The sequence below is a fragment of the Chlamydotis macqueenii genome, chromosome 5 (assembly GCF_036417535.1).
Source record: "Chlamydotis macqueenii isolate bChlMac1 chromosome 5, bChlMac1.mat, whole genome shotgun sequence".
Taxonomy (NCBI): Eukaryota; Metazoa; Chordata; class Aves; order Otidiformes; family Otididae; genus Chlamydotis; species Chlamydotis macqueenii.
This window is the reverse complement of record NC_141560.1, coordinates 26,591,267-26,604,318: the sequence shown is the minus strand read 5'-3', so window position 1 is coordinate 26,604,318 and position 13,052 is coordinate 26,591,267. Positions and strand designations below refer to the sequence as shown.

At 39.0% G+C, this 13,052-nt stretch overlaps 1 protein-coding gene across 2 annotated transcripts in view; it reads left to right on the top strand.

The window, feature by feature from the left end:
- LIN52 (lin-52 DREAM MuvB core complex component) overlaps positions 1-12,648 on the top strand; it is a 46,386-nt gene extending 33,738 nt beyond the window's left edge. The window contains exon 6 of one of the 2 annotated variants that reach the window (XM_086748764.1): positions 10,236-12,648. In XM_086748764.1, coding sequence (XP_086604890.1) covers positions 10,236-10,291 — 56 coding nt within the window. In that variant the 3' untranslated portion in view covers positions 10,292-12,648. Of the gene's footprint in view, positions 1-7,793; positions 7,892-10,235 lie in introns of those variants that run through there. The other variant, XM_086748763.1, reaches the window with a different exon arrangement.
- The last annotated feature ends 404 nt before the right edge of the window (positions 12,649-13,052 follow it).

Below are 13,052 nucleotides of genomic sequence, written 5' to 3'. Positions count from 1 at the left end.
TGTATTTGAATCATGTCTTTAAGCTTTTTTTCAAAACCCATGAGTACTAGAAGTGTGAGGGTGTTCATGAAGAATGTTCTTGCGTTTTTCCGTGGGTCTGGGAGATTTTATTTTTATGTGCATCTGCTTTTACAACTGGGCCTTGTCTAGTTGCCTTTGAGCTCATTAACAGCTAAATTGTAATAATTGTTACAGAGCCTGCATTGTTTATATTTTAATATCTATTCCAAATGTTTCTGAATGGTTTTACAGTTTTGTTACCAAGTAGGTCAGATTAAAACTAGTGATAGTTTCTCTGAGAAACAACAATTTTCCTGTGATTCTTAACTCATTGAAATATACTTTTTTTTTCTCTATTCATTTGAATTTGACTCTAGTAGCATTTGTATGCTGTTAAAACTGTAACATTTCTGAATCAGTGCATTTCCTCAGATGCCTTGTGAACAACTTGAAGTTGGTAAAGATGGCTTTGAATTCCCTGAAACCTCTTCTGGACTTTCAAATATTCCTCAGCTCAGGGTATTTTTGCCAGAAGAGGATTGTGGCCTACGAACTGCATTTTGCTGCCCTTCCCTAATTCTACCTTAGCAAATGTTGAGGCTTGGGCATTGGAAAACTGAGATTTAAGTTATTTACTTGTATTTGCTCATACAGAATTTACTTGAATTTTTTTAAATTATAGAAGTCCCCTATGTAATTTCATGTGTTATATTGTTGTACTAATGGCAAAAGGAATCTTGGTTTATTTCATATGTAAATCAAATAATATTGTTCAGTCATAAAAGGATGAACCTTCCTTTCATAGAGACCTTTGATATTGATAATTGTCATGTCAAGAGCTGCAGTCATCTACATGGAAAATGTTTCAATAAGGAATCTTGGGATTAGAAAACACATAAAAAATGTAGTCTGCTTTTTAAAGTAAAGTCATACCTCTGGACAAATAAATACAGACTACCATAGTATGAGCTTCTTTCATCCAGATATCGCTTCTCATGAAGTTTGTTGACAAGTTAAACTTAAAAATTCAATTCTGCTTCACAGCTCAAGCCGTTAGCTAACCTACTGCCAGGGGCTCGTTTCTGCCTTTTGGAGGTCAAGGAAGCTGTACTGTTCCTGAACCAGAGCTGCGAGCCTCCCTGTAAACACACCTTGATGTCTCCTGATTGGATTTGTGTGCCCTGGCTTGCATAACCATACAGCTTGTATCCCAACGTTATTAGCCAAAAGGAATATAGGGACTTACATAATCATTACACGATTATTTTTCAGTAACTGTACTGTAAATATGTAATTCTCTCTCCTCCTAATAACTCTTAATCCCTTTGTTCCTATTGGCTCCTGGGCTCAGATTTTGCCATGGCCTGCGTGCCCCGGCCACTGATAAGACTTGAAAAAATTGTTACTTTCAAGGTTCACCTGCTTTGCTCCCAACTGGTAAATTCCTGCTCCCCAGTGTAGGCAGGGGCATCTCATCGTGGTGCAGTGTTTTATGGGAACTTGGGCAGCGCTTCTGCCTGCATGCCTTCTGAGAAGGGTTCACTGACACCCAGAAACCTTTCATACCTGACTGCATGCGTATACTCAGTGCAGACCTCTCTGCGTAGGTTCTTTGTGTTTTATGCTCAAGAGTTCTTGAGCAAACAGTTTTGATCTCATTTCTCCATGTTACTTCATAAAGAAGATCCCTTTCTGAGATACTGTGATGAGAAAACCTAAATCATGAAGAACTCTTGGTCCTCCCCAGGGGCTGGGAGGCTAGGAAGATATTCTTTTCCTTTTGGTACAAGCAGGTAGAAAAAAAAAAAACACTTCAGAGTGCTACTTGTTAAAACATGCCCTATTTCTATCCCACTATTTGCCTCCAACATCTGTGGGACTTGGTGGTCAAAGATCTCCCAAGCTGTAGCTGTTCCAGTGATAATGTACGTGAGTAAAGTCCCTTTCAGGTATGCTTGAAAATATCCTCAACTTTGATATAAAATCTCTTTTCATACTGCTTTTAATATTAGAAGCATAACTTTCTTTAAGCCTTATAAAATACTTGAACATCATTTTTCTGTGTTTAATTAACCTCAGGAATCAGTGTCTGGTCTTAGGTCTTGACATTTTTAGCATGTGAATTTTTTTTGTGTATTTGACCTTGGCTTTATTCCAGAATAAATATTTTAAGCTGCTAGTTGTGTGTGGTTTTTTTGTCTTCATCTGTGACTAGGGGGCAGACATAACCAGCACTGAGAGAAGTGAACTGTATAAACCACAATTAGAATTGCAGTGCACAGGTGTCTGAAGATCTTATACAATTGCCAAGCTATTTGTTTCTCAAATGAGAGGGGCTTTGGGAGTGCATTTTGGAGAATAAAGGGAGCAGAAGGCCTTCCGTTTGGATGTTAGGGTTGTGGTTTTGTTTGTGGTTTTTTTTTTTTTTTTTTTTTTAATTTTTTTCCTCAAATCCTAGGTTAAATTCTTCCAGACTTTATACATTTGATATCTTTACAGAACCGGCGCAGTGAATGACTGGAAGTGATGTAGTGCGGCTGGTGATGGAATTTATAACTACCTTCACATAGGAATCAGCATTTAAGAGAAAAAATTTATTGCACACTAGCTTTTCTTTGAGCATCAAGTTAGGTATTGTGGTTTAAAAATCTGAATGCCAATATTCAAAGTAAGATGACTTGTAATGATACTAAAGGAGAGTGGCTTTAGCATCAGGGTTGTGGGTGAGTTGTGTTGCAGATACTTGAGGGTCTTTTTGGAAGGGAGGAATCTTAAATCTCTATGCTAGTCATATACAAAGTATTGTTGCAATGAAAAAATAGTCAAGTGAGTAAACAACAGCTCACAGTACAGGACACTATGTATCTAGAATCCCAGTGTTCACTGTATTTTGCAATTTAATGCACAGTATTTTTTTAGTTCTGTATTTCCGTATGCTCCACGGTGTCAGATCTGTATTCTTGGGATGTGAGGTTCCATTAAAAAATAAATAATAATTGCAGCCCCTGCTTCCCCCACGTACACTCATTTTCTATAATATGGTAATGATATCACCGTAGCAGTAATTACGGGTCATCTTCATTTCTTTCATCTCTGCTGGTTCTGATGGCTTCATTCCTTTGACGGAGAAGATTTGGCTCTGGGTACTGTGATTATTTTGTTAAGCATTATTCGAATAGACAGGAGTGAGAGAAATTAATCAATCCAAATGCAATTAGCATCATGTTTAACCCAGTGATGGACGTCTCAAGGTGAAACAGCCAGGGGAGTTTCAGACATTATTATTCAATCCAGTGGCTCTTATCTAAATTATAATCAAGAGAGGTTTTTATTGGCTTCGCAGAGAGAAGGTGTAACTCTTTCCCTGCTTTGGGGGTCAAACAGATCAGGTCTTTGGCCCTACAGGATGTTGGCTGCAGGCAGCTCCTCAAAGTGGGAGGTGCTGTAAGAGTTTCCTTTAACGTGGCAGTCACTCAGAACAAAATAGCTGTGCATCCTAATATCTGTGACCTGGAACCTAAGTTCAGTAGCTCCATGGGCATTGGCAGGGATGTCATTGCCCCTTGCTTCGAGTGTTTTCATTGACTGGCTTTGCTGATCTGTATGTGAATGAATACTGTTTGTAGTTTTTGCATTTGAAGCTCTGTTAACGTTGTTATTTGCAGCTGAGCACAAACAGAACAGTGCTGCCCTGCAAGGTAGGGAAATCTGATTAGGAGAACAGGGTAAATTATTCTGCAGAGAAGGAATCAATTTTTTTTTAGAGTGGATATAATTTTTTAGTATTTATTGATAGCAACAATAACATTTTTCAGGCTATCTTAATCTGCAGCAGATCTGTTATCGCTATTCCAGATAATCCTGAACGATCTCTGAGATCTCTTATCAGGTATATGATAAAATACTACTGGAGAAAAATGAGGTGGAAAGAGGTGATATGAGGATTTAATGATTCAGGAAAGTGTTAGGTATTTGATTCCAATTCTTGAGGCTCTAGCTAACACTCACAAAACTGTTTCAGTGGTTTAAAACTTAGTCAGTGTCAGCTGCTTACCAGTTCTCTACCAGAGATAGCTCCTCCCAGTGTGCTATGAAAATAGTAGTCCATGTGCCTCACCTGCTCTGGTTCAGAGCCTGGTTTTGTGCAAGGCCCCATCTTCTTGGGCATTTCAAAACAAGTCATGCCAGACTGTGAACTACAGCTGAAGTAAGGGCACATTCTGCTGCCTCATTCACCAAGGGAAGGACGGTGATGTTTTGTACCAAGGGTGGTGTTAATATTTTAAAATGCAGCAAGACTTGACAGAGCTCATCTTTCAGAGCCTGAAAGTCAGCACAGTTGCTGACTCCTTTAGTATACATCTGTGCATCACTCCTTACTGAGGCTGTGACCCCATCTGTAAGATGGGGATTAAATCGCTGTATGTCTCAAGAATATTGTGAAGCTTGATAAACTTTGCAAGTGCTTTGATATTGATTATTGAAAGATGCTGCAGTCATGCAAGCCTATTCCACCTGGAGGTTTATGCTGATTCTGCCATCTTACTTGAAAAATGTGTTTTAGGAGTGCTAGGTGATTACACTGGTCTTCAGTGTAAATGTAACAGTTCCCGAAGCACAGATCTGGGTATCTGCACGTGCCAGTCCTACTTTCAGTAAAGATGACTGACATTGCTAACCACTGCTCTCCTGAGGTGGCAGTTCCAGCTCTTTATGAAACTGGGCTTGGTGTAGCATTCGCTGACAAGTATTTGTCACAGGCCCACAGTCATCAAGTAGCAGTTCATTTGACAGTTACGTTAAGGAAGTACGCGATGAGCAGAGTAATTGGAGCTCTTTGTGAAGGAAGGGGAGCAAGCTGCTGCCAGCAGGCATCCAGGCAGTGCTAGGATTTTGGGTGGATTTTTGAATAGAAAGTGGTCCATACAGATCTCTCTCTCAAAGAAGTTCAGATTATGTTGGCTGGGTAATAGTATTCTGTTGGTCTTGTCCGAAATAAACCTTGTCTTTCCTTGAGAGCTGTTTAATAACAATGTCAATTGTGAATATTTTTGCTGGTTTCAGATTGCCTTTTTGCCTTCACTCCCCCAACCCCCATGACTGATTTTTAAAATTTCCCTTCCAAATGCAATGCTAGTTGAGCCCAGCCAAAAGATGTGGCTTTGCCATTCACAGTTATTCACAGGCAGATTCCTCTAGGCCTTTTTTATGTCCTACAAACTAGGAAGAATGGTTGTGTCTTCTTATCCTAACATTGTGTCTCAGGACAAAATAATTTCTCATGCAACAGACCCTTGTGATAGAAAGGTTGAAAACCAGAGGAGTGTTCTGCTGTCTCTCTGCAATTCATGTTCTTTGCCCTGAAGTGGTAATTTCTACTGATAGTTCTGTAGAAATAAACCCTTTCAGTTTTGTTTTCTGTGTAGTCATAAGGTAGCAGTAGTTTAAGAGTGCACGATTAGTACTTTAAAGGAATCCTTCCATCTTGAAAAACAAATTCTTTAGTTACTGTAAATACAACTGAATGGGAGGAATAACTGGCGAGCTAACAAAGTATGACAGTGCCTAAAATAACCTTTTCATAGTCAAGGATCAAAGTGTGATAATAGAAGACATTTCAGGGCTAAAAACATGTTCTGTTCACAGGGCATTAATTGTATATCCGGTTCTTTTTAGTAGCAAGACCTTTAGATTCACAACTGCTACATTTTCATGTCAGAAGGAGCACGTTCAAATTTGTCCCAGAAGTTGTACATCTGGGAGAGAGGCAGAGAAGTGCTTCTTCAGCGAGTGACTTCATTTTAAAATATCTGTGATTTTGAAGATGCTCACAGACTTTGTTTTGAGATTTTAGATAAGCCAAGAAGTAGTAAGGAGCAGGAAGTATAATGATCATGATAAATGTGTATAAATACAGTTTGTTACATACAACTTCTACATAGACTTTATCAGCAAGTGTGTTGTGTTTTTGCATTTAACTGTATATTATGTTAAAAAAACATGTAGTATGTGTGTTGCTTAGGGATTCTCCTGGATGAAAGTTGCTTATATAAGTGTAAATCACTGGTTTTGGTGCTGATTTTATAGCACTAAATCCTTTCATTATTTCCTGGCTATCCAGACCTTATGACACAGTATGTCCTGAGCTGTCGTGTGTATGAGAAGGCTTTTTATGGGGAGCAATCAGGCTGGACCCCAATCTCCAGTGCAATGGTTTTTTTCTAATTAAATTGTCACCGGAAGGAATATCCAGAACAGCAGTTTTCATTTTCAGTCGAGGAAAAAACATTATGAGTCTTTGTCATTTGATTAAAAGTTACTTAACCTTTAAATTGCTACAGATGTAAAGATAGCTCTGAGTTTCCAATGTAATCGCCTCTGAGTTAAAATCAGGAAAATCTTTGTGTAATGAAACCCATATGTCATAGTGAAAGGATGCAAAGCACTGGCAGAGTGGGCTGCTCTAGCAGGAGATTCTGTACCCAATCTTGTTAACTAGGACTGCTTTTGGTAATCCCTCATCTCCTCACTTGTAGGAAATCAATCTGTACTACTAAATTTTTTTCAACCAGCAACCACAAAATTTACTGCGAAGAGGCAGCTTGGGGACAATTGTAGTAGAAAAGGATCCTCAGGCAACAAGGCTAAATGCAGGATTGGGGGATTGAAGTTCTAAAGAGGAGATTATATTAAACCTTATTCTGCTCCCCTATCAAGTAGAAATCTCTCCTTCTCCTTTCAGCCCCAGCTTTTCCTACCCAATACCTGTCTTGAGATCTGCTTGGCAGATCTTGCCAGGCAGCAAACTTAATTTGTACATTACAGCGTTCTCTATTAATTGTAATAGCCTGATACCATTTTTCAATACATTTCTCTTGAGTCTATTGAAGCACTCAACTTCCTTTGTAACCAGTGCTGATAACGTCTTAAAGTGTTTTTTCTATGGTCTTCAGTATCCGCTTCCTCCTCCCTAGTAGGTGAGATTAATTTGTATCCAAGCTATTGCGATCATATCCATTGTTGATTTTTCTATTGTAGTAGAGGCACAGTGTAGGCAAGGTTATAAATCGTGACTTGACATGGAGATTCATGTTTCTGTTTCATGCTGCACAGCCTCTGTAGTGTCTGTTTGCTGGTACAATGAAACCTGCACTCAGGCTCTCTCTGCACTTGAAGTCTGTGGTTTAAGCAACCATTTTAAAGAAAAAATCCCTAAGGTTTTCACTACAGTTTTGTCCAACCTTTTAATTAAAAAATCCACCTCTGTCTACTACGCAACTGGCTTCTGCTGGTCCCTTGGGTAGTTGCTTAAGGCAGGTTTTGCCGTCTCTCTTGGACTGCAATCGTATTTAGAATGTGGGTGATGGTTTCTTCATTCACGAGCTCTTCCCTCACTCCAGCAAGCTCTAAAAGGCCCCATTGGAAATGATATTCAGATTATTAAGAATTCATTTATCAGAAGCAATACTGAGCAGAGGAGTCAGTTTAATATTACAGGCTTTTCTGTGCAAAAATCGTACTCCAGTGCAGATTAAAGAGGAACAAAGGGGAAGGAATAGCCAAGACGTTTGAACGCAGCACCATGTAATATGTATTTGGCCTGCGTTTACCAGGAATACATTGAACTGTGGTTCTTGGGCAGATAAGAGAAGCAGCTGAAGCAGGGAAAACAAGATTGGTAATGTTTGTGGAAACCTGCCCTTAGTTTGGCTGTGATTTTTTGGTGATAGGATGTTATTTCCTGGCCATTTTCATACATATACAAAGATGTAAGGTCCTTTTTTTTTTTTCAGTTTGGCATCATATCTTTAAAAATAAAGCCCCAATGCAAACCTGGGTATGTGAAGAGAAGAGGAATACAGAATAGCAGAAGGCTGTCTCCTGCTCCTAATGGGATTTTGTAGCAGCATGTGCGAGTTTGTTTCAGAAGTCAGAAATGAACAGATGTTGGTATAAATTACCTCTGTGTCTGATGTCTTGCAAATTAAAAGCGCGGTTGGCATCACTAAACAATTTCACCAGGTTGGGGGGGGAAGCGGGCGGTGATTATTGTAGCAGGTTGGTAAGAATCTTTAAGCTGCAGCAGAACAGGATAGCAAGGATAAAGGAATGAAGAATAAAATGAGAGGTCTGTGAATTAATCAGAAATGTTAACATCTCCGATGACAAGTGAATGGGAGGGCACGTGCTCGGGAGCAACCCCCAACCCACAGTAATTTCACTCAGTGCACAGAAGGACTCTATGCTCTCTGCTTGATTTATAGGGTGCAGCCCTCTTTGGGGGAACAGAATTGTCATGCATTCGTATATCTCTGATATGGGACTTGCACTCCAGAAAACTTTCCACTCTATCAGCCACAGTTCGTCTTTGTGCTTTCTCCGTTAAGAGTGTTTTAAAACCATGCACTGTTGATCGTGCAAGGCAGGGAGGTGTCAAAGGACTGGTGCTGAAAATCTATTTCTAGCTGAAATTTTTAAAAACTGGCATTTTTATTTAATCATGTTCTCGGTGTATAAGAACTTAGTTCCTTACAAAATAACAATCCACAATGCCTTCTGCAGCACCTTCTGTCTGTGTGTCACTTCAGCAGCACTTACGAGATAGAAACTATCTTGCGGATGGGGAAGTAGAGGTACGGATGAGTACTTTTGAGTACTACTTGGTAGCTCACGCTGTGCATCAGAAGCAGAGTTGGGAATGGATCCCAGATGATATAACTCACAGCTGGAGGCATGAACCAAGCGAATAATGCAGTGATCTGCTTGAATCTGCAGCCAGTCTGAAGCATGTTCCACTCACGGCAGTGGGCTTTGCAGCCTATGAATATCAATATGTACCGGACAATTCATAATACCACTGATTGTTTTACAGGGATCTTGTTGATAGCAGTACCTTGTGGTACAATTTTGGGTAGACAAATTAGAATGTAATAATTTAAAGAGGCTTTAAGGCACAAATTCTAACCTTTAGGTAAAGCGTAACAAAATATCTTTATCTGGGGGTAATATTGAGTATTTTAAGATGAACATTTTTATTACATTTTACTTAGATTCTAACAGATAATCAGTAATGTAGAAAAGCCAACATCAGCAACAAACCTATCTCCAGGTTTTGTGCTAATTGTAATTTCTGTTGTTCCTCTCAGTAGAGAGGTCAGGAATTGAACGGATAAAACAGAAAATGAATTCCCATCTCATTCCAGAGTCTCTGTAGACTAGGCTCTGGGTAATGTGCATGCTTTCATCAATCCTGTGAATAAAAAACCTCCATGTTTTGATGCCTGTCAGTCCAGCATAAAGCTTAGACCTTTATTTAAAAGAAATGAAGGAAAGCACCAGTGGGAAGATTGTCTTTCTCCAGGACTCAATTGCTAATCGTGTTGTCTCTGATGCATTGTATTGTTATTGCAAGACAAAGATAGTATTAGGGCTGCTCTGCCAGCTTGTGAGCTTATGGACTCGCAAGTCAGAAATGTCTCGTGCAGAAAAGTGGCTGTGTAAACCCTGCTGTAATACAGCTACCAGAGATTGATGGTGCCAAGAGTGAGAGAGAGACATATAAACCTTGCCTTGCTGTATTAAACATCGAAGGACTGACAATGCAGAGAGAGAGAGAAGACCAAAGCACTATAAACTTTACTTTATTACACTATCCATAGATGAACTGCATTGAAGGAATACAAACCCCATTATATTACAGCATCCAGGGACTGACACTGCTGAGAGAGAGAAAATGCTGTCTAATTTCTCTTGAAGATCATAGCATCCAGGGACCAATAATCCTGAAATGGAGAAAGAGAGAGTTCCATAATCTCTGACGGATTATAACATCCAGGAACAATTGCTCTGAGATGGAGTGATGGAGATCTGGATTATACCCTTCAGAGATGGATAGTACAGGGAAAAGGAGGTGCTGTGAGAGCATAACGCAGCAGGAATAGAAAGCATAGATTGTATGTAATGAGACAGCATGTGGGAATTATTGCTGAATTTTGAAGATTCCAGGCCCTGCCTGTATTTCTAGAATGTCAGGAATTCAAGCTGGAACACAGTTTTATGTATTTTCCACTTAAATAAATAACTAAAAATTAAAAATCCTTAGTCACTATTGGTATAAGCACTAATCTAAATGAATTTCTTATTCTATGGTTAAAAGCTGTAAATTATACAATTGTTCTGCTTTCTTGGCTTTTTAAAAAATATTAATCTCTCTTTTTTCTCCCTTGTGATTTCAGCTAGAGAAATGACTCGAGGGAAATTCCTGAACATCCTAGAGAAACCCAAAAAGTAGCTGCCACATCTGGACTTTGAACAAAAATACCCCAACTAGATCATTTTACGTACTGTGGATCCAGATGAACCCCAGAACTTCCAAGAAGTACGAAGCTCTTGCTCTAGACCTTCAGAAGCAAACATCTCTTTTTGCTTCCACAGTTCATCTCTTTACGGAGGAGACATATTGCATGCAAAGGTCACAAGGACTGCAGTTGGTTGCATTGTAGTTCGGATTTCATCTGACCACAAGATGTCCAACAGGAGGGCTCGGCCCTTTGCTATGGCAAAGTTACCTGTTTTAATCAGCTATTCAAAGTGAAGAGCCGTAGTGTCCTTATTAAATTTCTCTCAGTGGCAGCACCTCTTTGAAATACACAGCAGATCTTACAACACTGGCCAGCGCGCATCATGAGGCATTGAGCCTTTTGTGTGTCGTTTGTCTTAGTTGCATTGCTTTCCTATGTGTAACATCTGTGCTAAAAGTTGTGAGCAGAGTTTGGGGTGCAGATTGACCGATAGCACTGATTCAGCAGGAGTGTATGCTTTTGGTGTAGAAGCTGAGTGCAATCTGTGCATTAGATTTCAGTTACTCGCTGCCTTCAGAAAAGCGTGTCTGGTACTCCAAGGAGGACCTCCAGACCTTCGGAGTACCAGGAGCTTCATCTCACCTCTAAACGGTTCTCGAATGAAATCGAGACTGACAGACTATAGGGAGTGAGAGGTGTTACTGTATCGTGAAGGAAAATATCCCTACAAAAACTTCGTCCAACTTTGTCAGCCCACTGCAATTCTCCGCTTTCTGCAGAGCTAGAAACTGAAGAAGGTTGTAAAGTTGAAAGGTGGTAATATTTTCAGTTAGCGCTCCAAGAAGGGGCAACAGGATTGGTAGCCACATTGCAAGGATGGTCTGCTTATACAGAATCTTAACACTTTTGAAAATAACATTTTGTAGTATTTTCAATTACTTATAAAACAGCAACCTCAGAATTTTCTTCCTTACAAACCCACAATTTTTAAGAGAATTTTCTGTGACCTGGTCTTCCAGCGCACAGTTTTGGGCTTTATTCATCTTACGGTTTAATGTCTTTTTCTTCTGTTAATGCACTTCTGCATGTTCACCCCTGAGAAGAGGTGAGGAACATATTCAGACTTTTTATTATATTTAAGAGAAGAATTTTTTCATGCTCTTTCCTTTTCCTAGAAGACAATATTTTAAGCATTAGTAAGTATGTTCTTTCTAGGTTACAGCATAATGTTGAAACATTGGATGAAGAGCAGGGTTTTTTCTCCATTTAGAAATGTTATTTTTAGCATGCAGGCTTTTCAAACCTTGTCATTTCCCAGGCTGCAGTGACATGTGAGAGGAGAAATTACTTGGAAATAGGCTGTCCTTAGAGCATTGCATTTTTCTGTCTTTGCAGAGAGAGAAGAATCTCCTCAGGTGCACGTGCAATAAAAAGGAGGAGATTTTTTTTTAATCAAATAGACTTCTCTGAATTTTTACTAACATATTGGTGGCCTTTTGGTTTGCAGTCTGGAGTCTTAGTTATTACCAGTCAGAACTAGGCTCATTTTGGACAGCTCAGTTTTAAGCATTTAAACCCCAAATCCTGGAAAAACACTGCACAAATACTGAATATTTAGGAACGTCAAGAGTCTGATTTTAAACTTAATGGGTTTATTTCTGTACTTCACTGTTTATGCAGGGCTGAACTTAACAGGAACTCCATCCCTTGAGAACACAAGAGTTAAGACAGGTGAACGTGAAGGGAAGCTAAAAGTGATAATTCAGAGACAGAGAAAAAAAAAACTGCTGGTGCAAACTGATGTTAATGTAGCTTTAAGTATTAAATTATACATCTTGAATGCAATTTTAAGTTTGTATACTATATATATAATATATATACACATATATGACATAATGGGATACTTCGTCTGTATCACCAGTATGAGTTTGTGCATTTTATAGAGGTTTGTTGATCCAACACATTAAAAAATTGAGGACTGAAAGGAGGAGGAGGAATATAGGAGAAGATAGGAAAGCCTGGCATGGCAGTATATGTATATTTTCTGATACGTTCAGTAAGGAGTTTCAAACTTTAGGTAGTTTTTAGTAACATACATGTGTTTTTAAAAAAAAACAAATGAAAAAAGCCTTTTACCATATACAGTACTTATCTTCTATAGGGCAGCCAGTAACATATGCCTTAGAATTGTGATACTTACTGGCTTTGTACTTCTCATCTGTAGAGATGAGCCAGTGATGTATTTTTTTTATTGGTAATATTTATATGTATTTTTATGTGTTAGCCAGAGAATTGTAATCTGTCTGTTATTGCTTTGTGGTTTGATAATAAACAAACGGAAAGATCAGAGATTAATCTGGGTTTCCAAAATAGCCCTCTGAGATGCAAAAGCTTTTGCTTAGCCACCAAGACAATACTCTTCCCTAGGCTCTTCTTTACACTTCTGCATGCCACCACCTCAGGGTTTGGCCATCAGTAAATAAATATTGGGCAATATCCAAATGGTAATAAGGGTGTTCCTACCCTTTGGAACCCTACTTTTTTCCTTTAGTGATGTTATTCCTGACAAGAAGAGCTGGGTGTTGGTATGCTCATAACCTTCTATATTTTGAAGCAGAAGTTTTGATAAATTAAATGATGAGAATGAAGAGCATAAGAAGATCAAGATTTAGCAATATTAATTGAGCTAATGCATTGCTTTATAAAGTGTTTTCATGTGTTGGAATGTTAAATGTTACCGTGAGGTTCTTG